The following is a 25519-nucleotide window of genomic DNA, read 5'->3' as shown; positions in this document are numbered from 1 at the left end:
AGAGGCTGCTGACATGTGAAGCCTTCAGATGCAAGAAGCCCCCCTTATCCCTCTCCACTCATTATGAGTCAATATGCGTTATCACCAGAGGGCCTTCAAGATGAAACACCAGCCAAGAGGCCAGACTCTAGGACTCCTATGGAAATACAGAGCTGTTCAGCTGACTTGCACCAAGGGTCAGATGGGTCTCATTAGCTTCACTCCGTGGCACAAGGTAGACTGGAGACAAAGAACACTACATCCCAGTCGACTTGCTCAGGAAGGAGTTGCAAACAAAAGCCCCCACCCCAACCCACAGGCACAGTCTTACCTTAGGGCTTGGCCTTCATCAGTGCTAAAAGCCAACCTCAAGAAGTGAATGCAGACAGTATCCTGTGCGGGAGCCAGTTGAAGCAGGCTGTGGAGAAGGGGAGTACCCTTTGGGCGGGGAGGAAGGATAGGGAAGCATTATCCCTAGCCCCAGAGAAATTAAAATACTGCAGAGTCAAAATGTTTCATGGGCTTCTTTAAAAACTTTATTTTAAAATAAAGCACCAAGACAGTGCAACATTTCAATCCACCTTTTCACTCAGCCCCAAGCACAGCCAACTCAAGAGCAGACACAAGGACCCCCCTCCCCACACACACACACGTTCTGCAAAGGGAAGTTCCCTGAAAGGCCTGGGGGCAGCAAGCATCTTTGTGCCCCGCGCCCGCCTGAGCCGAGGGATTCCAGCTCCCCCATCACTAGCCAAGCCCCACTACACCTCCGTCCAAGAGCAACCAAGTCAACAGGCCACACACTCCCATGTCAGTGTACTGCTCTGGCTGGATTTGTATCAGTGCTGGCAGCTGCACTGTGCCCAGGATTCACCTCCCAGCCCCGTGTCTTTGGGCTGGGCAGTAACACAAGACACCATTCACATACCACATCTGAGCACGTGGATAGCTAGGCATCCACGTACCACAGAAGCACTCTACAAAAGGAAGTCTGTCTCACTGCCCCCATTTTACAGATGGGGACACTGCAGTACTGAAAGGTGAAGTGACTTGCCTAAGATCACACAGCAGGTCAGCAGCAGAATTAGGAAACGAAGCCTGACGGTACTGGCCAAACTGCTTCGGCTTATGCAGTATTTCCTTGTGTTCCTGAGATTGAGTGTTAAAGGCAGAGACCCACTACCAGGTTTTCCTCGACTCCTGACATGTCACTCAGCACCAGTCAAGTCTTGCTTGCTGTTGTGGGTTAGCACAAAAGTTGTGGTTCACGACACTTGTTTTAGGAAGCATGGATGGGACCGTGCCCTCTGCCCATTGCCAGGTTCTCTCTCCCCCCCCTCTCCCCACCCCCAACCAGAGCAGCCCCTGCCCAGCCATAGGGTTTGACTGTACGAGACACCCACCCCCTCCCAGCTTCCTGCTAGATGGCTGCACCCCCCAGGGCGCAGGAACTCCCTGCAGCAGGGATTCCCCCCTCCCATCACTTCCACTTCAGTTTGATCCTGAGAAATGCTCAGAGCTGCTGCTGCTGGGTGGGATGTGGGACGTCACAGCTGATTTTGGCCAACAGCAACCACAATCTAGTGGTGGAGCCCTGAGATCAGAGAACAGCTGCTCCCAACAGGAGTCAGGAAATGCCTTGTGCCAATGCCAAGAGCTACAACACCCCAGGCAAGGGAGGGGCTACCTGGCTAACAGCCATCCCAACACTGTGGGCTGGGATCCAAGCCAGGAGGCATCCTGGAAACCCAAACAATACAACCCCCACCAGGGAACAAAGAGCTCGCTGCACACTCCTGCTGCTACTACATAGCAAGCAGGACAGCTCCTCCCTCTCCGGGGGCACACCCTCCCTGCCCAGGGATACCCTCCAAGATCAGCCTTAATCCCAGCGAGCCAGGGTGTAACGCTCTTGGCTCCAGGGATTGATCTAGTCCAGCAGGGAAAGAGAGAAGTCTCCAAGTCCGAGACTGTGAAACTCATATCTGGGTCTCTCCCTTCAAAAAACGTAAGGCCATCACCCTGGCAATCCAGTGTGAAACTACGCATGCTTCCCTAATGCAGAGGATATTACGCTTCCAATCCCAGATCTGAGCTGGCACAGAAAGGGTTCAAAGCCCAGGCTAAAATCTGTGATAAGCCTTGAAGAAAGGACAAGCACTTGGCTTGTCCTTTCCTCAGGACTTACCTTTCTGCCTCTTTTCCCATCTCCAAGCAGACTCAGGCTCTGGTTGCATTAGAGGAAAATTTGACCCTACCTTGTCTGAGCAGGCCTGACATTAGGCAAGCCAAGCTCACTCATCCCTGAAATATAGAGCAGAGATCACAGTCTTACAATGAGCTCACATCCAAAGGTCTGTTATAGAGAGCTGTCAGTGCCTCCAGCACTGGCTTAAGTAACCCATTTCTAGAAACTGATGTTCAAAAGCACTTCTAACCTTTCCTAGAAAGTGACTTCGCAAAACTAAACCACTGACCAGAAGAGTGAACATGCATGCACATACACTGCCCCCCATCCCACCCCCAAACAATCACTGCCTCTATGCACAAAGCTGCAAAAACCACATTCAATCAAGGTTAAAAAAATAAACAGGGATATGTCTCATTTAGAAAATGGCTTCTGTGACAGCCCATCTTTTCCCAGCACCCAAGGAAGCTTTCAGATGAAAGTCTATTTTTTTATGCCAAAGTGCATCTCTGACCACCTGTTCTGTTGCTAGCACTAGAAAGTTTGGATCTCACCTTCAGCGTGGCCCTCATTGCTCGACACCAACGTACACCTGCCTCCACGGTAGAACGGGGCAGTGAGCTGACACCACGTAACACTGTGCAATTGCTTGGAAGGATGTAAAAGATGCCTCTTCTGCTGGGGAAGTCTAAGTGGCCAGGTCTGAGAGAAGCACCTTATGTCTGGTCCCTAAAGACAGCTCCTCCATCACCTCAAGGCTGCTCAAAGGGCCTGCAAGGGGCTGAGTGTTGAGCTCCACCTGCTGAACCATCAGCAGGACTTCCTGCAGTGCACAGGTCTCCAATACCTGCTGCTGGCCTCCCCAGCACAGCACAGGGAAGGCTGAGCCAAGCCAAGCTGAGAGCAGCCTTGCCCTGGGTTAGGGATGCCAGGGGGGCTGGGGACAAGGTGCAAGATGGGGCCAAGGGGCCTGGAGACCAGAGACATGGAGAGGACCGAGGCTGAGAGAGCTTGATCCGAATCAGCAGGTCAAGTCTGGAAGCCTGCAGCCAGAATAAAGGGGAGCTAAAGCCAAGAGGGCTGAGACCTCTACACTGTGGACAGAGTAACATCTGTGGCGCATGGGCATGACTTTAGGGGCAGAAGGAGGCTGCAATTTCAGCCCTTAAGAGAAGTAGGGCCCAAAAAGCCCTGGACCAGAAGCGCACATATGACAGTGACAGCGAGCACACCCTGGACTCACCAGCCTCTGAAAGCAGCCTCCCCTCCTTACCTTTAACACCACAGCAGGCAAGGAAGCAGGGTGAGACCCTGATGGGATTGAGGTGATCACTAGAGGGCATCACAGCTGCCTTTGGACTCAATCCTGTTCCACATCCCCTCTATGAACCACAGGCCATGCTCCTCCCCAACTGAGCTAAGAGACCCAGCCGTCACCTGTTCGGAGAGGGGAAATCCTCATTGCCTTCCCACTCTAGCCAACCTACCTTCCGCTCCTCGCCCATCAACCCCATCCAGACCACCCTGTTGGCCAGTGCCCCACAAGACGACCCTCTTCCCCACTCCGTTTAATGGGAATGGCGGGGAAACCGAGGCACAGAGAGAAACACCTTTGCTGAAGATGATAGAGTCAGCGGCAGAGGTGGAAACAGAAGATGGGACTCGTCTCAGCTGCACTCTACAACTGACAGAGCTAGACAGGCTGGGGTAAGACCAAGAGGCAGCTCCAAGCTCAGGGTGAATAAGGGAGGGATCTAATCATAGAAATGCTTAAGTTTTTCCCTAGGGAGTGAAATTCATGCATGCGCCACCTGGTACCTAAAGCACCAAGTTCCCACGAGTGTTACCGGAGCCTTTTGCCCATCTCTTGCCAAGGGCCAATTTCAAGTGCAGAGATGCCACTCTATTCCTGCTGTAAGCGCACCTAAGAGCTCAGGTCCCTCCCCGTGTCTCTCTGCTGTCGGGGACCAAGATAGGATGACACCATTTTTAAAAGCCACAATCTATCCCAACTTTACTGGGGAGGGGGAGATGAATCGAAAAACAGGAAGGTGAGGAAAGAACTGATCAACAGCCTTACCTCCAGCGGAAGTGTACAGAGCACTAAAAAGTGCTTTACAAAATACACAAAACACACCTAGCACAAAGCACAAGCTCCCAGGCACACTCCTTCCCAACCAACTACTCCTGACCAAAGCAATCACCCTTCCAAACAGTTTTAGAAAAGTGGCACTAAAAAAGTAAGCTATTCTTTCCAAAAAAAGCAGCATTTGATTTGACTATATAGAGAAATCTATTTATATAAATTCAGCTCTAGTAGAGAAGACTGTAAAAATATCACACACACACAGAATAAAATAATCTCTCGTAAAAAAAAAAAAAATAGCATATACCTTTCCCCAAGCTTATTAAAAAAATGACAAGCCAGAAAAATAACCATTCAGAGCTCCACACAAAATCCAAGGAGACCCAATGCCTTGATGAAAATTTAGACTGAATCTGAATGATGCCTCGGTTCACTTGGCGCAGTGACATCTCTTCCATGTTGGAATCAACCCCCTTCATCTAACTGGGATTCCTGCTTTCCTTTACCAGTATGGGAAATGACCCTCACTCCCCTCAATCCCACACTCCCCTAGAACTGGAGCGACTCCACTAAAGCCAACGGAGTTATTCCAGATTGATGCCTGCGTAACCAACAGCAAGAAAGAAAGTTGTGTTGAGGGATATAGGGCCCAGCCTTTGCTGGATGCTTTGCCCAAGACACAACTGCAGAGTTTGCCTCCCAGGAAGGGCAGCTCCAGGGCACAGCAGCTGCAAGGAGACTGTGAGCCCTCAAAGATGGGTTCTGTTCCACCTTTGCTTGCCAGATGCTGGTGCTAACACGGGCCAAAAATTAAGGAACTAAATAAATGTTCTAAAAACACCTCTCCCTCCCCCCCCCCCAAGAAAAATATGTCAGCAGGAAACAGATTCCAACCCGATGCCAAGCCCCAGAGGGGATAAAATGCTCCCACTGATGACCGGCATTTGGACCATGATTGAAGTCATATTTGATGGGTCCATAAACAAGAGATCAGTTCCCAGGGACCCTGCTGCACTGACTGCCTTGTGGAGCAGAGCATCCAGCAGGAACTGGGGGCACCAGCCAGAACAGACTGCATGAAGCCATGTTCCCAGAGATGCCCGCAGCAGGGCTCCCCTGTCCCCCACAAGGCCTGGGGGCAAGGGAACACCATCAATTTGGCACACTTTGGTGATGGAAGATTTAAGGGGAGACTATATATACACTGGAGTGGGAGGGAGCACTCTCCCAGCATGGACCACCCCGCAGGAGGGCTGCATGCCCAGGCTGCTGGGCCCCACACACTGGCCGTTGATCTTGGTGGGGATCCCCAGCAGAGAACACCATGTGCCATCCCACCAAACAGGGCATCTTCACTGGCAGGATCTTGTGCCAGCTACACCCCTCAGCTGCTGATGCTCACGGTGGTGTGGCAGAGAGGGCAAGTCTGAGCCAAACTTGGATATGCCCACCCCTCCCTCTGTGCATGTAAGGGGCCTGATGCCGGTTGTGTTAGGGGGCATAGGACTCCCTCCTGCTGCAACACACCTGGAGACCAGCTGGCCCCAATCAGGGCACCACAAATGACTCCCTGAGGTTGCTCTCATCTCAAGCATGGTGGAGATCAAGGCCAGAGTCTTCCAACACAGCAGTAGGGTTCAGTGATGCTCTCTGGGGCCACCACCCTGTATTCTTATGGGTTTCATCTACTCTAGGCAGGACCAATCCAGCCCCCACCTCCTAGCAGCAATGCCTGGCACAACAGGCCAGGCACATCAAGGACTCCAGCCTGGGGCGGGGGGGTTGATGCTATCACCCCATGCAGGTCACTGCTGCAAGATAAGATTAACTATAGTCTTGAAGCAGCTCACACTTGGCACAGACTCCTGCTCCAAGGGAGCAGTCTGGCCTCACAGGTAACAGCCCAGGGCATTTACCATGAAGTGCCCAGGAGCTGGAGTTTCACTTTACCCCACCCCACCCCACGCCTGACTCCCAGCATGTCACTTCAGGAGGTGCTGTGGCCCCCCGACTTTCCTGAAAAAAAATAAGGCCAATTATTTCTCTTCCCATCCCATCCCCTGTGCAAGTTACTGATCTTCTAACTGCCCCTCCCTACCACCCCAGCCTACTGCCCTTACTACTACCCATCTAGTAAGCCATTTAGTCAAGCCAATCCCTTGATCCAATCACAAGGCTCCAAGACCCCCAGTCCTGCTGATCCTTTTCTGCATGAATCAAGCAGATAGGAAAAAGCAGGCGTGAATCTTCATGACTGTGGATAGAAACAGGTTTAGCTTCAACCTGCTCATCTCCCCATCAGTCACTTCAACAGAAGAGAAATGCAGAGCTTTAAATAGCCTGGGGGCCTCTAAGCCCAGCCTGCAGGTCACCAAGAAGGGCAGACTCCAGAGTCCAATTGCACAAAACAAAGGGGTAAAGGGAGAAGACGGCTAATGCATTACATTTCAGTGTATTTAACCCCATGGGGGCCTTTGCTAACTTCCCCAAAGCAGCTGCTGCCCAGGGCACATGAGCTGTCCAGCTGGTCAGTCTCTCAAGTACAAATCCATCCTGCTCCTAGTAACTCCTTTGTGCCCTGGTCAGTAAGTCCAGAGAGAAGGAGCCACCATCCAGCCATGGTTTCAGAAAGCTGGTGCTGCATCACCAGGACAGTCACCCCTGAAGTCTTGAGACCTTCTCAGCACTGTGCTTGGAGCATCTTCTGATAGAAGCCAACATCACCTGAGACTGACCCTGGGGAGCTGGTTCCCAAGGGCCACGCACAATGCAGAAGCAGAGACAGGGCCGACTCCCAGCCACACGACCAATTATTCCTGTCACTGGGCCCAGACTCCACTACATCCCACAGAGCTTAGATGCCTTCCACAGCACATCCCCCTAACTGCAAGCTCTGGGGGAAAGAGCGGGACAACTTCTAGCTCAAGCTTGCCTGTGGATTTTAATGCTCACACCCAGACTGGGTAGAGCGGGGGTATTCTCTGGGCAGTGTGGGAAGCTTCCCCTACACCACAGTGCCCCAGCCCCAGTCTAGAAAGGCTGTTCCTATGCCAACTTCCATCCCTGCCTCAAACACAGAGGCTTAATGCCAGCTACAGTAGTGGGAGTGTTGCCCAGACAGTGGCACATTGAGAACTACCTGGGACTCCCCACTTTTTTTCATCCACCGCCAATCAGTCTGGCTACAGTCGTAGCCAGCAAGGAGAATGAAGGCTTGGTGGGAGGCAGGCAAGATGCAGTGGGAGAAGCTGAAGTCCAGACTCAGGTCATCTTTTAGGATGAGTGTACCACAAATTAGCCACCAGCTGCCAGTTTGATCCCCAATGCAGACAGAACACATCTCTCCCAGTATATGCAGTGCCAGGCACATGCCATGCCCCCCCACATACATTGCTTATTGAGTCCACAGGACCTGCTCCTTGATGCCAGGCTCCTGCTTTTAGACCCCAAGGTCCTGGGCGATTCTCAGAGTTCGACCAGGGGGTGGCGATACCCACGTCGCAGCCCAGCCATGTTCAGGCTTCCCCCTGTCATCAGAGGGAGAACACCGCCAGGCTGCTTACAGTCCCAAGCATGGAAGAAAATGCTGGGACCCCAGCAGGCCAGGGGCATGGCAGCCTCAGCACTAACTGGACCATCTAGGATCCAGGCACTTGGACTAATGCAGCTTTGAACAGCCCAGCTTTTAACATACTGGCAGCATGTAGGCCTCCATTCCCAGAAACAACCAGTGTCTTTTGGGTAACAACCTGAGCTTTCTTAAAAGGACTCTAAATTTCCCTGAGGCGCCAAGCACCCTTCCTCTGCAGGGGAAGGGAAAGAAATATCAGACCCATTTGAGATATCTTCAGTTCAGCACCTAAAATTGGAGGCATCCAAAACTATCAGGCCGCTAGTGGGTCTCAGACTCCATTTTGTTTGGTTCACGCCCTGCGATGTTCCAGCAACGGCAGGGGTACGCAGAGAGCGTCCTCCACACCGTGCTCTCCACAGGCTGGCTGAAACCCACTATTCCTATACACACCCAAAGGGCTAACAAGGTGCTCAGGCCACTAAGCTGTTCCCAGTTCCCCAGTCCAGAGTCCGCATCTATAAAAACAGATTCTTTACATAAATAGGCTGATTAAAAGCCCCTGCTTTGGAGAGGCAGATCTAGATTGTGAGCATCACAACAGATCCACTCCCTGCCACATCTTCCCTCCACTGCCACTGCTCAGCCAGGGCCCATGGGCAAGGCCCTTGCAGCTTGCCAAGGGCCCGTGAGTCTGCAGCCAGGGGAGGGGGTTAAAATCTACATAAATAAATATTTAAAGTGTGGCCTGGGATTCACCTCTTCGCTAGAGCAGGGCATGGGTTGTCCCCAACACAGAAAAGTGATCTTTTGGAAAGCAAAGCCATGTCTCCGAGAGGAGAAGGGAAGTGCAGAGAAGCAGCGATCTTCGTCATTGGATCTCTTTTCCCCGAGCAGCCTTCTGTCCAGACAGTGAAGCAGGCGTGAGCTCTGGAGACGACGACAAAATAAAACTGGCCTGGGTTGAGCTGCCTTCTTCAACGGATAGTCAGAACCATCCTGAGGGCAGGAGGGAACAGAGAGGATCCCATAGAGGGGAATCTAGGCCACTGCACCTCCCAGGTGCAATAAGGACTGTTAATCCAGCAGAGGGTCAGCAGCAAAGACAGAACAGGGGCATAAAAGGGCAGGGACCATGTTGATCACGCCCTCAGCATCCCCTAGGCAGGAACCCCTCAAAATCAGACCAGCAAATTTGGCTTTGTTGCACTGGTGGGGGAATACCAGAGACATGCAGAGTCCTATGGACATGCTGGACCCCACAGGGCCAAGGTTGGGGCAATGTCAGAGATGGCAGAGTCCCACGAGCACCCAGCTGCTGCCCTTTCCACAGCCCTAAGGGGAGCAGAGCGTGCAGCCACAGCACTGGGAAGAGCTGGTGAATGCTGAAGCAAGGCGTGAGGGGGAAGAGTCTGTAGCCCAGAGGGAGCTCACCAAAATGGGAGCCCGTCAGCAAGAAGGGGCCACCCAGGGCTGGGAATGGGCCAGGCGGCATCTCTGCACATCTCTGACAATCTGCGCAGCCAAGAGAGGCTCCTCCTTCCCCTCCTCAAGCAAGGTGTCTCTATAGGAACTTGGCCGGGCTGGGGGCCGGGCTGGCAGCGGGGCTGCCCGCCAGGCTGCTGGGTGCCGAGTCGCTGGGGGAGATGCTGTGACAGCCTGGGCGCTTGACCATGGAGGGATGGAAGGCGGGGTGGCGCCGGGCGTGCTTGGTGAGGTGGTCGCTGCGCATGAAGCGCTTCTCACACAGCGGGCAGGCAAACTTCTTCTCCCCTGTGTGTGTGCGGTAGTGCCGCGCCAGCTCATCCGAGCGTGCAAACTTCTTGTTGCACTCAGGCCAGGTGCATGGGAATGGCCTCTCACCTGCAGAGAGAGACAGAGAGAAAGGGTGAGTGCATGGGCACATATACACACTCATACACGTTCACATTGACCCCACAGGGGACAGGACTGGGTTCCCCCTACAACTTGTAACCTCTGACATCCTATACGCCCTGCCCTCCTCCTCAACTTCCGACCCGCCTCCCCAACCTGAACAGAGACAGACAGGCATCGGGGCTCAGAGGCAGGAGACAGAATCCAGGCTCTTGCTACCAATGGCTGTGGCAGCAGCTTGGTGGGCCCAGGGCATGTGGTGCCTTGTGGCAGAAAACTGTGGGAGAAGAGGGGAAATTTTCCTCAGCTGTCTGTAAGGGAAAGCACCGAACTAGTCGCTGACCAGGTTCTGCTCAGTGCAGGAAAGAGGTAGCCAGGAAGGGTGAAGTCCAGGCTACTCCTGCACTCCTCTCCTTTCCTTTCTACCTTTCCAACTACATCCTCTCTCCCACCCACTCCTGGAGGCTGCATTTGCCCCTGGCCCATCTTTGCTGGAGGCACAGTCCCTGGATGTGGCTCATGGCCAACATCCAGAGCCCATTCTCAGCAGGCCTGGCACCTGTCCCCCTCTCCAGGCAGAGAAAGAGGCCTTGTATACCCAGGGAACCAGAGGTATGCATGCACCTGTGACAAGGTTGTGGGTTTCCACGCTGCACACTGGGACCACAAGGAAATTCAGAACAGCAAAGGCAGAACCCAGCTCCTCCTGCTCCAGGGCCCTAGGCTCCAACATTTAAGCTAAGGGAGAATCTCCACTACCCATCTGCACTATGGGGGTCTATAGCACACAGCTCAACCTAAAAACATGCCCCCTGCAACCTTCTGCAGGCCCAGTCCTATGCATCCCAACTACATGGCAGCACACTGTCTAGGGACCCTTTTTTTTTTTTGCACAGGCAGTTTTCTAGGGCCCTGGAAGCTGCTTTGCAAGTTCTGGGGATATGCTGCTGTGCAACACGTGGCTGGCATGGCGGACAGCCACAAGCCTAGATGGTGCCTTCATGTGATTCAGCAATGAGAGCTGTCTTACACTGCTAGTGGAGTGTGTGTGTGTGCACCTTCCTCTGCCTCTCAACTCCAACCTATCTCCTATAACAATTCAGGGGCAGTCAGAAGCATTCAAGCAGGAATAGCTGGGGATTCAGAGCAGGCTGCAGGGACAGGCACTGGAGAGGAGACAACTGTTAGGAACCCCAAACCTTGGGAAATAGTGAGTGCAAACAGCATCTACCCAGCCAGCACTCTGTACATCTTTATTGCGTCTAAGAGCCAGGAGATCTCCATTAACCATACCTCCTGGCTACCCTCCACTCTGAGCGGGGCCAATGTGCTTGACAGAGGGGGAAAGCCCTACAGCAGAGGGAAGACAGAGGAGCTCTGCCGGTGAAGCAGAAAGCTCAGAACTCTCTCGGTGCGATGGGAGACAGCAAACAGCCCCAAAACCAAGCACGACTTCACTCCCCTTCCACCCCCTTTACTTCAGTGGGAAGAGTGGATGAATCCCCCCCTCCACCTGCAAGGGTGGGAACTCTCTGTGTATTGCAGAGATTTGGGCAAGGGCGCCAGGCCGCCCTATTGTTTGCCAGTTCTAATCCCAGTCCCCATCTGCCTAATCCCAACACAAAGCAGCCAGATAGGAACAAGAATAAAAAATACATTAGAGGGGATGATGAAGACCAAATTAAAACCGCAGCTTAAGATGCTGTCTGGTCTGGCTTCCCCGGAGACTAATTACAAGCTCCCAGCATAGAGTCCATCCAACCCAGCAGGCTCCTGCTACCCGATATACCTCCCCTTCTCCCCCCACCCCATCCTGGCCAGCGACTCCTGCCCCCTCCCAGGGCTCCCCCGGCTCTGTGGGTCTGGAAGGGCATCCTTGTCTGAACAGAAGAGGAATCCAGGTTTGCCTGGACTGACAGCATTTGAGAGCACTCCTCTCCTCCCCTCCACACACACACACACACACACACAAGCTTAAAGCCAAGGGCTGGGACATCACTTCAAAGAACAAGATGCAGGCTTCTGGCCAAGATGTTGATGCCGCAGCTGGGAACCACTATCAGCAAGGGACTAAGTGCCCTGGGGTGGGGCTCAGCTTTAGCAGCTACAGATTCAGCATTATCACCGCAGGGAAACTCAACTGCATGCCTCCCTGCAAGATTCCCTCCCATTTCCAGAGGCCCAGCCTACCCCGCAGCCAGCAGATCCGGGCTCAGCCCATAGCCCAGGCCTGGCTACAACAACTCTGGGCCGACGGCAGTGTCAGCTCAGAGCGCGGTGACGCCTTCCTGCTGGGGCTGGGCAGGTTCCCCCATTTCGAAGCCAAGCACTCCCTCCCCCGTGGACAAAGATGCTGCTCTCTAGCCCTAGCCGAGTGCAAGCTGCTGGGCTTTGCCCCCAACAGGTTGATGTCCAGGAAGTGCTGCCCACAGTCATGCAAGATGTGTCACAGGGGCTTGATTATTAGTCCTGTCCTCCCTCCAAGGCCCATGCAGTCTGTTATCTGAGGCACCCACATTTACCAGTGCTGGGAGATAAATGAATGCCAAGCAAGGCCCCCTGTCTTCACAGGGCGCCCAGGGACTGCTAGCCTGAGTGAGGCTCAGCACCCTGTCGGAGCTAGTGGCCAGCACCTGCTTCAAAGGAAGATGCAAGAGCTCTGCAGTGCTGGGTTAGCCTGCCCCAGGCAAACCACACTCCTGAACCACCTCCCGCCCTGGAGCAGAAGGGGTTCTCCCTCTTGTATTTAAGCCCTGCTATTTAAACACGGGACACTCACACAATCAATGTCCCCTCAGTATCACCATGTGCCTCGGAGCCCCTGTCCTGAGCCACGAGCTCACTGTGTCAGGTGCTGCACAGAGAAGACAGCAGTCCCTGCCCCAGGGAACTTGCAATCTCAGTAGCATCCATGCTTCTCCCCCATACCTTGCTGATCTTTTGCAGCACAACTGGCAGGAAGGTCTTGCACGTGCCGCCAGGGCATGGCAACAGCTCAGTTTTAAGATGAGCATCGCCTACTCATTGCCTTGCCCTTGAGGATCACTACACTCATCCCGCGCATGATGATGCATTTAAACTACCAGGGTACGAGAATCCAACACGTGCCCGGGAAGCCCCCCCCGACGGTGCAGTCGTGGACAGGAAAGCTCTTCAGTCAGCTTTCTGGAAGGAAAGTTTGGGAGGGGAAGGGGAGGAGACTGGGAGAGGGGAAAAAAAAGCAGAACTGCTTGTGCATGACTAACTCCCCAGGCTGCACAAACTCAAAGCAGAGAGACCGGGACTGAGACATGGCTCCACTCTCCTGAGAGCTTATTCTCAGCCTCACCATGAGTCACATCCGATGCCTGGCTGCGAGTGTGGGATATCGAAGGGGACCCTTTCAAGATAAAAATAAACTGAAGACAAGCCTTTCCTTATTCCTTCAGCCCCACAATGCTGCGGCTCCCTTCTGCGCGTGCTTATCCCAAGACACTCAGCCTTCAATACTCCTGCCCACACAGGTCACGTTAGGCACCTGTATGTAGGGCAGGGCCGGAGAGATTACAGCAGGGCAAATAATGCAGCAAGTCTACAAGGAGGCATCAGGTGAAACTGGAACAAACCTCGGTGTGTTAAAAAACACAGCGCGCACCTCCCAAAGGCCCTGGGTCAAGCTGAGAAACTGCCGGGCTTTGTTTCATTCTTGGGTTACTTAACCCTTTAAAATGTGGGCCAATTTTGAAACAAAGGACATTGCTTTGAAATGAAAAAGTTACTGCTTTACTTTCCAGGGGGGCAAAACACTAAGTTTAAACCCTTTGGTTAAGACAATCAGGACTCATGGTAGAGATGATATCTTTTATTAGACAGATAAGATTTTTGCAAAAAAAAAATTCTTTAATGAGGACTATGAGTCCCGATTGCCTTTTCCTCCAAACCAATACAACTACAACCTGGAGCCCTTCGGTTAAAAATTCCCCCCACATCTTCCTTCCCACCCAACAGAAACTACATGACAAATCTTCCTCCCTACCCGATAGAAACTATATGACGAATTTGCAGTTTCAGTCTTCCCCAAAAAAGCCGTTTTGGGGCAAATTATTAGGCAAAAAAACAGACATCTCGCCCACTGCAGAGACTGCGCTGGCCTTTCTTCACTCAGATTGCAAAATGTAGGTCTGTTCCCAGCATCATGGCAGCACCAGAAGCTCCAGGTCGAGTATTTCCCCACCCCCAAACACAAAAGTCACAGTAAGCCCCTGCCCACATAGGACTACAGTGCATGGCTTATCCCCGTCTACAGGTTTTCAGCCCTGAATGCACTGATCTGGTCTCCTGCTTGTCACATTCCCAGTGGCTCCGGCAGGGCTGATCAAGGGTTGAGTTTCACTTTGCTGTTAAGGGGCTGGGGCCCAAGAACAAGGCTCATCTAGATACCGTCTCTCAGGACAGGCCTGCAAGCAGGTAGACCCAAAAGTGCTATGGAGGGCAGGGGGGTGGTAGGACTCCTGGGTCCTACTCCTCCTCCGACAGATGCGGGCAAGCCGCTGGAGTCCTGCGCCAGTCCATCCGTACCTCGTAGAGGGGATAAAAGTACAGCCCTTGTGGGAATGAAGCCGTTTGGCTAGCGTGGGATTTGGCATCCCCGACACAAAATTAAGGGGAAGGCATTCTCCGGTTACCCCCACACACGGCAGTATGAGCTGGACCTAACAAGCCAGGAAGGCAGCAGCCCCTCCTTGCCAGCTGCTCCTGCCTCTGTGCTCCCCAGAGCTTGCGGGAAGGTGGGCACTCAGCTCTTCTTTGTTAGGACGGCCGAGTCCTACGCTCTTCATTTCCAAATGAGAGATGCCGGTCAGGGATCCGGGCCCATCCACACATCAGGCACGATCGCAGCTGGAGAAAGAGCCCACTGCGCCAGATGACTGCGTGGCCCGGGCTGTAATCAGCCAGAAGCTTAAGGCAGGCGGCAGAAGGATTGCAGGAGTGGTGAACGGAGATGGGAGGGCATTGCAGCCCCTGCTGCTCGCAAACCTAATTGCTCAGCACCCTCCCCCCACTGCCACAGCGTGTCCCACAAGGGGCTGGAAGCAAGCCCAGCCTTGAAGCCAGCACACGTCAAGGCCCTTCAGGTGTGGTGGCCCTCTCCTCCCCACAACCTCACAGAAGCAGCCATTGATCCAGCTCACTGCAAACAGCAGGCACACTAGAGGCAAACATCGCTGAGCAAAGAGTAGAGAAGTGAGCTTGAGCAGGGCTTGCCAGGGGGCTGTGATCCACTGCTAGGGACCAGATGGGCCTAGGCAGCTAATCTGAGTGCCAAAGCCTGGATTCCTTTGAGGTTTGGGGCGGGGCAGCTCTTCTTGGGTAAGCAACACTCGTTTAATCATCTCTAACCACAGAAGGCACGTGGCCTCTCCCAAAGCACCCTGCTGCTAGAAGATACTGCAATACTTCATCTGCCAGCTCTGCGTGGACGTGCTAACCAGACCAGGGAGCACGTAAGAGCTCCCAGGGCCATCAAGGTGCAGGTGAAACCAGAGAGGATCCCCACCCCCAAGAGGGGCACCAACCTGCTCAGTCACAAGGTGCACTGACCACCAACCTGCTCACAGTCACCAGGGCATCTCAAATTTGTCATGCTGCTCCGACCACGTTCCCTGCCCGCAGCTTCGCTGCCTGGCGATGGAAGCTGTGAAGCCTTCAATGTGCTAAACACTAGGCTTTGAAGACAACATTGAGTCACTGGGTGTGCGGGGAAGGGGGCAGGTAATGGGTGGAGCAGGTGCCCCAGCTACTGTACCAGAGGGTGGGGCACCAAGCTCCTGGCCCACCAGAGGCTGCCCAGCCATGCAACCCTTCCTGGAAGGAGTATTTGCATGGCACAGCCCACACACACACAGGAGGATGGGCTGGCCCAGTGACTCACCCTGCCAGGCTAACACTTAAACTGATGGGAGGGAAGGGGGGAAGGAGGAGGAGGAGTTCCCCTTTGTCTTCGAGAAAAGGCATTAAACAAAAAGCCACATAATGTGTCACTCCCCAGACAGGGAGGGTGCAGAAGGTAGTGCAGCCGGAAACGCAGCCCCAACCAGCAAGAACGCCCCGCTGTCAGGTCAGGGAGCAGGGCCCCAGCTCCGGCATAAGCAGGGCAACCAGAGAGGCCCTCAGGGCACAAGTATCCATGGAAAGGCCGCAAGCTGGCAGCAGCCGCAGGGCAGGCTGGGCTTGCAGATGACAGTGCCGCTCCCTGGCATTGGCCCAGGGACTCGTGAGCCACGGGCTGCGGGTAGGCGCTGGGTCTCCACGGGTTAACGCTGCAGGGAGGCGCCCCCCCACGGCACACAGGGTGGGGTGGCGTGCACCATCTGTGCTGGAGCCTGCGCGGCGCCGGGTGAGCCGAGGACACAGGTTCTGCAGCGCGGGAGCGCCTGGCTTCCCGCGCAGCCCTTCCCTGGTCTTGGCGGCAGCTCCTCCCCCGTGCTCTGCTGCAATTGTTTCAGGCCTAGCTCCAGCCCTGCTGCAGCTGGGGAGGGCCAGGGGCCGAGAGAGCAGATCTGTGGGGCAGCTCCAGCCCCCACACCCATCACCGAGTGCCCCCCACCCCAGCACCAGGGGAGACCACCAAGCAGATCAGAGGAGAGATTTCGCACAGGCACAGGCTGCAGCAAGGGGCATGGCTGGCACCGAGCGACCTCCAGACAAAACACAGAGCGATCCTCACACTCTTCCTGCATTCCTGCTCTCCAGGCCGCTCCTCATTCCAGCCAGTCTGTGGAAGCGATAAGGGAATTAGATGCCTGGCTCAGGGAAAGAGAAGGGAGCTGGGCTGCCAGCTCCTCCTAGGTGCTTTGAAAAGCCTGGTCTGCACCTGCAGAGCCCACAGCGCACAGGAGGCAGAGGCAGCCGAGAGCCACAACTCCCGAGGTCTGGTCCCAATTTTGTCACCGACTCACTACAGCCTTCAGCAAGCCGCCTCCTTGCACGCTGGCAGTGAGGGGGGCAAGACAAAGTTGGTAGCCAGCACAAGACTGGGAATCAGAGCTGATACCCTTCCCAGCTGACACTGCCCTTGAGCAGTTCAGAGCTTCATGCCTCAGTTTCCCCCTCTGTCAGGTGAGGAGGGTAATGAGCCTGACCTTTATGCAGCAGAGAGGTGGATCTAAAGCACAGTGCTCAAGAGCCAGGTTTTAATTCCCATTGAAGCAACTCATCTGGTTGTAAAGCCCCAGGAGACCTTGGTGCAAAGAGCCAGAGAACAGAGCATCCTCACCCTCCAGTTGCAGCAAGCCATTTCAAAACGGGGCAAGTCAGCGGGTTGGAGCATCCAAAACTCAAACCCCAGCCAGCTGCCACAGGGGCCTTTCCTCTAGCAGGGGGCAGATTCCCTCTGCCACTACAGCTCAACCAGCATGAAAGCCCAGGGCTGAACCACGGCTATCGGTAAGGGGCAACACTGCAGCAGCCTTACAGTTTACATAGGGGCATCACTGTGGACCCATGCAAATTCCCCAGTCTAGACAATCCCTGAAACTTCAACTGCTGCTACCAACAGCTACCTAAAAATACTCTCCAGGGACTGGCCTGGTTGCATGCCACCTGCCATGGTGTCCAGTGACCAAGTACAACTGGATCCAGGATGAGCTCCGTGTTCTGCTCCCCGTTTGGACACGCATGCTGCAGGGTCTCCTCTCAGCCTCATATGCCACAGTGGCTCCAAGGAGTGTGTTGGGCAGGTGCCACCTCTGCCCACCTTCCACAGACACAAGTGTTCATGAAGGAGGCCACAGAGCTCTGTGCTGACCACCCCACAACCAGGCATCAGCCCTCTCTGCCCAGCAGCCCCTTCCTGCCACTGAGGTTGCCCTGAGGGAGGTTATACCTGGGCTCCCCCATGCATCACCATTTATCCCCTGGCCCACCTCCCACCACTGCCGGTGACTAAACAAGGCTACAGCAGGCTCCGGTTGCAAGAAACCCTGGTGATGCTCTGGCTCCGAGGGAAAGTAATGGGCCTAATTCTGTACTTTAGCTTTGGCAAGCAGCTCTGCTGGAAGAGGAAGGCTCCCCCGATGTACTGAGGCTGAACATGCCTCCATTTCAAAACACGCTGTTTCATCAAGTTCAACTGTCCCTAGGTCTGACCACCACATCACAATGAGGCCTTTCATGAGACAATCCCGTGACAGCAGGCGACGCAGCCTTCTGCCCAGCACACAATGCCGGAGGGCTGAGGCAGGGAACAGGTGCCTCTCCTCTAGCAGGGCCCAGCCGATCTGTTGGGTGCTCCTCCGACAGAAAGGCCTGGCAGGACGCCCACTTTTGGGGGGAGGAAGCCAGACAACCCGAGTCCTCCCTGATGCAGCCCCCCAACCCCCCCAGTCTGCACCCACCCTTCCCGGGGAAAACTGAAATGGCTTCACCTAAACAGAAGGGCAAGCAACATGCATGGGGGCATCCAAGTGTTCCTGGCAATTCAGGGGAGGCAGGGCTATTCTGGACCAGGTCCCAAACCAGGAGCGCTCAAATCCAAGGGGGCTTCTCTCAGAAGCCTGTCATTTAATCTACAGAGCACCCATCAGAGAAGACAATGGGTCAACCACTCAGTGCTCCAAGTCTCGCTACTCGGGTACGCTGCCCCACAGCCATATGGCAGCCAAGCGCTCTGCACCATCAAGCACCATGTCACACCCCGTCCTACACCCACAGCCGAGAGAGAGTTGGCACATTATGCTTTTGCCCCAGTGCATGGGAAGGGCCACTCCCCTGGAGTGTCTGGGACCAGTTGCTTCAAAACAGCAAACCCGTGATATTTCCACTGAAATAAGCATTCAGCGACCATCTAGCTTAGAGGCCAGGAGCGCAGAAGGGAACAGGCAGCTTTGGGTCATCCCAAATGTGTTCCCACTCATGTCATGCATGCCAGAAATGCATATTAGGCTACTTCAACCTGAGCCCAGATGCACACCACCATTCCCATTTAGGGTTATGTCTACCCTGCACGCAAGTCTGACTGCAGCTGGGACATGCCTGGTTACATTAGAGAGCCTGGCTAGCGCAGGTACCAACAGCCTAGCTTTGGCAGCAGTCTGGGCCATATCAACTGCACTTGGGGCCCCAGGTACATATCTAGGAGCCAACCTGTGCCACGCCATCGCCTCTTCACTGTTAGCATTACCCACACTAGCTAGATTAAGGCTCACTCAGCGTGAATTCCTGCACTGCACTCATTCCCCCAACCGAGGCACGGACACACTTTCAGAGGGTTCCTCTCCTCTCCCCAGTTGCTATGATTTAGGGAGGGAGGCAGAGTTTATAGCTTTGGACACAGAGCTGGTTCTGGAAAGGGGCAGGGATTTGCTCCTATTTCTGCCACTGCTCCACCGTATGACCCTGGGCAGGTTGCTTCCCACCTCTGTGCCCGTCTCCCCTCCTGCCTCATCTATTCAGACCAAGTTAAGGGGGGCAGGGAGCTGTGTGCAGTGCACAGCACAGAGCCCATCTGCGCTGAGACCTCAAGGCAGCCCTGCGAGAAACAGGAGGTTTCTGGTCTAGCATTGATGGAGGCCCTCAGCAGGAACTAAGACCCTGCACTTCCTCCTGGCACTGAAGAAAGGGTTTTTCCATCCCTGTCCCCTGCTGTGGCAGCACTGGTTGTGCCCTCTTTTACTGGGTGCATCTCTGGCAGGGCAACCAAGCACAATGCCCCAACCCTGATAACAAAGCAAGGATTAAAACCTTGCTGTAGCTAAGCTGGGCAGCTCCTCACCCCCCTCTTCCAACAGCAAATACCCCAACCATTTGGTGCCACCATCTCCTCCCTTCCCCACACTCCTGGGGGCAGCCCCCCGCTGTACAGAGCTGAACAAAAGCATTTTGCACGGTGTCCTGGAAGACAGATGAACTTATGTCTGTATTGACCTACGAAAAACAGTTCTAGCCCTAAAACTCACCACGAACCGTGATCTACCCAGGAGGCAGCAAGAACAAGGAGTGAGCTGGGAGGGAGATAAGTCACCGAGGTAATCTGTGAAGTCTGAGATGGCCAACGGTCATCTCCGGCTGCACCAGGAAGCAAACGCAAGGTCGATGCAGTGCACAGACAGCACACTCAAGGTGAGCTAACTGGCAGCTGCAGGCTGGGCTAGCTGCAGCAGCTACCTGCTTCTTAAAAGTGCTAGGCCCTGCAAAGATGGTGAAGGAAGAGGTAACTGTGGTCAGGTTCCCCAAAGGGGAGGCTGCAAATTCTCAGGCAGTCAAAAACAGAGAGCACTTCAGGTCCCCACAGCCCCCAGGAAACCCAGCAGGTACTGAACAAGAAGATCCCCAAATGGCAAACCAGAAAGACCACCTCAACCCTTTCCTTTAGAGGCTGCTTCACAGCACCTCGAGCAGGGACCACAGAGATTCTCCCAGGAGTGAGCGGATACACTGTCCCCACTACAACCCACACACACACACCGAGGGGCACTAGCACAACAGGTCTCTGTTTGACACCCGGCTGGAGAGAAAGAAGAGGCATCGCCGAACTGCTCCAGGTGGGCCCTACCTGGTGACTTACATAAGTCAACACTGATCCAAACCCGGAGCACTACCAAGGAAGTGCTTGTGCCATAAAGTCTACAAAAGCATCCAACAAGACATGCAAACTGGCGGCTCACAACTTCCCCAAGTGTCTGCCTCCTTACAAATGACCTGGAGAGGTCTATAGGTGGGGCTCTTGGTTTGCTTCTCTAGACAAAAGCCTGACCTCCCTGCACTTGAAGTTTGTATTAGAAATCTCAGAGTTCCTGTTCTGGAGGACGTCTCTGTGAAGGTCCTGGGCGACGCAGACTTTGAAGCTCTCTGCTCCTCAATGAGAGGTGAGGTGGTGAATCTCAGTTATGAGATGGAGATGCTTTTCTTCTGCAGGCGAGTTGCGGTCACTCAACCTGGGTTCGAGGCAGGCTGCTGCTAGAACCAGGCTGCTGCCACCACTTCTTCTATCCCTCCCTGCTGAAGCCCCCTGGCTCCGCAAGCTGGATACGGCGGCTCCGCAAGCCATCGTTTGCTGACCCCGATGTTCAGTTGATTCTGATGTGGAGTCGAATAGACATTAATAGTCTGAATAAAAATCACCTGTCCCTTAACTGTTAAGGTTTCCCTCGCATGGTTTCTGCCAGTTTTCTATCCTGGATGATTCTTGCAATGAGAGCTGAGCTTTTGAAGTTTCAAAAGGGGGAACAGAAACAAGCTTTGAATAATAGCTGCCCTGCTCTCCTTACACACATCACAACTCTTGAGTGCGCGTGGCCAGACTTTCCTACACTTTGCAGGTGATCTTTAGCTGACTGACTCATGGAAATGTTACAGCAGGTTGCAGTCTCTCTCTCAGGGTCACAACCTGAGCCTGCACTTACAGATTTTGAAAGCGTAAGAGACATTTTAAGAGACATGAAAGCTTTGGTTTCAGTTTAGACACCCCTTTACCGCAACCCAAATATTCCAGCATCACACTTCTGAACAAGCAGAAGGGAAGACAGAGTCCTGGCAGTAAACAGCACCCGCGGGAGGATGGATGTACGTCTCAGTTTTAGCATTCGAGTAGTAACAGGGGTGAGAACATTTTGCTTTAGCCAGATGCCTGGAAAAGTAAATGAGCATAGAAACAGCCGGTGCATCTTTTGTTGCCCAGGCAAGGCTCTTGGCTCCCAGCTCTGCCCAAAGATGATTAAAGGCATCCCCACGTGCCAGATTACAGCCACGTGCAAAATTCGACTCACCCCTGCTGAAATATGTAAGAGCACGGCCTCCTGAGTACAAACAGGATCCTTCCTCCATACAGCTGCATGCTTTAAACTCGTCACGGCTGGGAGCACCTCGCGCAGCACATGGCACAATGTGGTCCTGACCTTGCTTGGTCCCTAGATGCTACGGTGCTAAACCAGACAGGTGAAGCCTTTTGGCTCAGAGGAATTACCATGCTGGTAGATTTTCTTGGAGAAAGTTGTTCGTCTGCTGGAAAACAGCTGATCAGCAGAACTCTGAGCCTGCTCTGCATCCATGTCCTCAGACAGGATTAAAGTCCAGTACAGGAATGGTTTAATTAATTAAATGACTTCTGCATTTTAGAGGCAACCCTGGCCCTCCCTTTCAGTGCGTTATCCCATCCCCTCTCCTGGCCAGCGTGTTCAGACCCAGGTCATCCATACAAGCTGAGGGCTGAGTTTAAGTGCTCAGCACCTGTGACAGAGGACAGATTTGAAAGAGATTTCAGCTTCTAGCAGTTCCACTGGGACACTCGCGGGTCAGATTTTTCCAAAGCTCAGCACTCGGTACAAACCCACCACATGCATGCCGCTGGAGTCAGATGTCACTATGCAGAGATTTTGCTTCTGAAACCAGCAGCAGCACCTCCACACAGCACAGGAGACAGCCTTCGTCAGGTCTGCCCGCACGCTCCCGGAGCCTGCGCTGCCCTGGCTCCATCAGTTAGAGCTAGAGGCACAGGAGGGGGCGGCTTCTGTTGGGGGATTTTAGCTGGGGAAAGTCCTTAGCCTCCGAGTCCAGCTCAGCTCCACAAGCACTCTGCCAGCATCATTCGTGAGCCCCACAACTCTCAATGTTAGCAAGGCTGCAGGACTAACCCCCCTACAGAGTGTTTTATGTAAAACGTGGAGTCAAAACCAGTACAGTTGCAATAATATGCCCGTTACCACCCTCCCCGAGGGTCCCATAGCTGGGAAGGGGCACGATGCCCCCACGGCATCTTGCACAAGGCTGTTTCTACCAGGGATCATTGGCTCATAGGCTATACTGCAGCAGCACCCAGGAGGTGCACTTCCACCCCAACGGTGCCAAGCGCCCCGTCTGCAACGGCAGGCAAAAAACAGGCTCCCTTCCCCTCACTGTCCCAGCAGCAGCAAGGGAGGTGGGATGGCAGGATGCGAGAGACCGACAACTCTAGCCACCACTGCTTTCCTGGTACAAAAAGCATGGGAGCCAGGCCTCCAACTCTGCAGACCGATGGCTCGGCCTCCCGGTTCCGCACTCCCCTGGGCAAGAGGGCATTATTTCAAGCTGCGTCTAGTGACAGACTTCACCTGCTTGCTAGTGGCTTTTATACCAAACAAGGGCTCCACTCTACCCAGCTCAAGTGCTCCCCGAGTTCCTCTGCCATACAGGTGGTGCCCAGAACTCGCTGCTCTCATGGCTTCATGCTTATGTTGTAGCAGCGTCAGCACCCGTACCCCAGTGCATTGGCTTATCTGATGCAGTGCACACTGGTAGGATTCCCTGCCAGTCCCATACTCATTGCTATGACAGCCCCAGTGAATGGTTTCCAAAAGAAACCAGTCCCCACCTTTTCCGTAAGGCCCCGCTGAAGAGACGCCAGTCAATTCTCCAGCCTAACCATACGTCGACCAAGAATCACCATGCCCAGGGACCAAACCACTTATTGCCTTGGCAGCAACTCTCAAGCGGAGTGCCTCGATATCCATCCAAGGGTGCCGTGGGGTGCCACGCACCGTTAGCACTGTTAGGCATGCAAAAAATGATTCACAAGATGAACCCAGAGGTTTCAAATGGGAATCCTTAGTGTTAGAAATAACCTGGCCAGTTGCAACAGAAAAATTCCTCTGTTCTTTTTGCGCAGTCAAAAACTAAGTGAAACCAAGAGCTGGCATTTTCGAAGGGGTGCCTCAAGTCTAAAAAGACTGAGAACCGCTAGCAGTCGGGGCAGGGAGCCAGGATCCAGATGACGTGGATGGATATTCCAAGGCAGTCGCTGTCACACCGTAGGAGGCAGGTGAAGTGACACGAGGCTTTTAAAATGCATCCTACAGCGACACCATTGAGGTATTTCGCTACCCGAGATCTCAGCAACTTTCTGGCCACGACACGAGGCTCTTGGGCCTCAAATGGCAGGATGGGCATTGTATATCCGCTGCTGGGGCATGAAAGATCACCATGACCCCAACTGGGCTACACTCCTGCTGAAGGAGAGAGAACCAGGCCCTGTGGGCTTTGGCTGTAACAAAAAGAGCTGACCTAGACCACACATAACCTTTGGGGTGGTTCGGATCTGAACTCTGCTAATAACTCCTGTCTCAGGATGAATCCTCCATCCACATACTGGACTCTTGGTTACGTTCATTCAAATGCACACAAACTCTCCAGAGTCATGCTAAAAAGCAGCCATGCAACTGTTCAGGACAGCTGATACCACGCACAAGGTTACTGGTATGGAAAGGTGCCAGCCTGACTTCTCCTCACGCCCACAGCAGCACGGCCCGGGACAGGGTGAACTTTCTCCAGGGCGGCAGGGGCCAAGCTTTTTGGCAGGCATGCTGCCAAATAGCGACACGCCTTCTCCGAGTGCCATTCCCATCCCCTTCCTGCACCTGATCCACACCTCTGCTCCACGCCCAATGTGCTGCCCTGTACTCCCTGCCCAGCCTGTTTCCCGCGCCCTGCCCAGGCTGCTGGTGCCCTCCTCCATCTGCCATGTGCCCGACCCGTACCACAGGCTGGCAGCTGTACAGCCAGCTTGATCACGCGTGAGCACCGCATAGAGATCAATACAGTCCTCAATAATAGGTGTCATATCCTGATGTCAGGTAAGCAGAGCATGGTAATAATAGCCCCCCCTTTTATTTTTTACATGTTTCAGTGATGGTGAAAGCAGGGCGACTGGTGCCTCCCGAGTCTGGGATTGCTGATGGGGGGACGCTCCCAGCCGCTGATCCCCGAGCCAGCGGTGAAACTGGAAGTGCACTTCTGGTTTTGCAGCTGGCGCTTGCAGGGGGTGCCCGTGCACCTCTTACACATCGCCAAGGGGTGAAAGCGATGGAGCAATTTGCTGGAACTGGAAGTCAAAGCTGCTCCACTGAGACTCGCTGGCAGGAGAAGCAAAGTTTCTCAAAGCACGCAGACATTTGGAGGAGAAAAAGAGGAGAAGAAAGGGAGGCGGCCGTAGCCCTTGGACCGGCCATTAGGACCCCTGCCCGCTGTCACCTCAGGAGCGGGGAGAGGGGTGCAAGACTCCCTCGGGACCCTTGGGGGGTAGGCCGGGCACTGGAGAGGAAGCAGCAAGCGGGGAGGACAAGCAATGCTGGGCGCGAACGGCCCGAGGATCACCTCAGCGTGTGAAGCTCAGGCTGGACCTAACGGGGAAAACTTCTTTACGAGCCGGGGGTTTGCAACAGGTCCCGCCCGCCCCACCCCGGGTCTGCCGGCCCTGCCCGCGCGCGCGGGGCGGCGAGCACGACACGACACGACACGACACGACACTCCCCGGCGGCCGCTCGCGGACCGGGACGCGGGCGATGTCCCGCCCCGCCCCCGGCCGCCGCCTCGCCACGTGGTGGGGCCGGGCCGGGCCGCGCCGAGCCGAGCCGGGCCGGGCCGTGCGGGGGCTCACCCGTGTGTGTCCGTAGATGCGCCTTGAGGTGCGAGGACTTGCCGTAGACCTTGCAGCAGCCGGCGAAGGGGCAGCGGTGCCGCTTGCCCGGCGGGGGGCTGGGGCTGGGGCTGGGGCCGGGGCCGGGCGGGGCGGCGGGGCGCGGCGGGGGCGGGTCGGCGCCCTCGGCGGACGAGGACGAGGACGAGCGGCCGCTCTCCGAGTGCGCCGAGCCGGGCCGCGCCGCGCCCGCCCCGCCGCCGCCGCCGCCCGCCGCCCGCAGCGTGTCCCGCACCTCGCGGTCCTCGGCGCCCGCGTGCAGCCGCGCCCCGCTCGAGATGGACACGAGGCACTCGGCGGCCAGGTAGTCCAGGCACGACATGGCCGCGCCGCCGAGCCGAGCCGAGCCGAGCCGCGCGATGCGATGCGATGCGATGCGCACACCCGCCCGGGGCA

General features: G+C 54.8%; 1 protein-coding gene across 2 annotated transcripts; it reads right to left on the bottom strand.

Moving 5' to 3' along the window:
* Positions 1-492: 492 nt before the first annotated feature.
* KLF16 (KLF transcription factor 16) lies at positions 493-25519 on the bottom strand. Of its 2 annotated transcripts, none has more exons than XM_059719968.1 (2): positions 25085-25519; positions 493-9687 (listed from the first exon to the last, which is right to left on the bottom strand). In XM_059719968.1, exons 1-2 carry the CDS (start codon positions 25443-25445, stop codon positions 9389-9391), a joined length of 660 nt encoding a protein of 219 aa, XP_059575951.1. In that variant the 5' UTR covers positions 25446-25519; the 3' UTR covers positions 493-9388. The 2 variants fall into 2 exon arrangements, with proteins under 2 accessions (XP_059575951.1, XP_059575952.1); XM_059719969.1 differs by lacking the exon at positions 493-9687 and adding an exon at positions 24278-24560.

This window comes from Alligator mississippiensis, chromosome 16, assembly GCF_030867095.1.
Source record: "Alligator mississippiensis isolate rAllMis1 chromosome 16, rAllMis1, whole genome shotgun sequence".
Taxonomy (NCBI): domain Eukaryota; kingdom Metazoa; phylum Chordata; order Crocodylia; family Alligatoridae; genus Alligator; species Alligator mississippiensis.
The sequence above is the reverse complement of the archived record's forward strand: the minus strand, read 5'-3'. Positions and strand labels throughout refer to the sequence as shown.

Coding starts and splice junctions, on each gene's coding strand:
- KLF16 (XM_059719968.1), bottom strand. CDS start 25,445: ATGTCGTGCCTGGACTACCTGGCCGCCGAGTGCCTCGTGTCCATCTCG. Junction 9,688..25,084: donor GCATCTACGGACACACACGG/GTGAGCCCCCGC, acceptor CTCTCTCTGCAG/GTGAGAGGCCATTCCCATGC.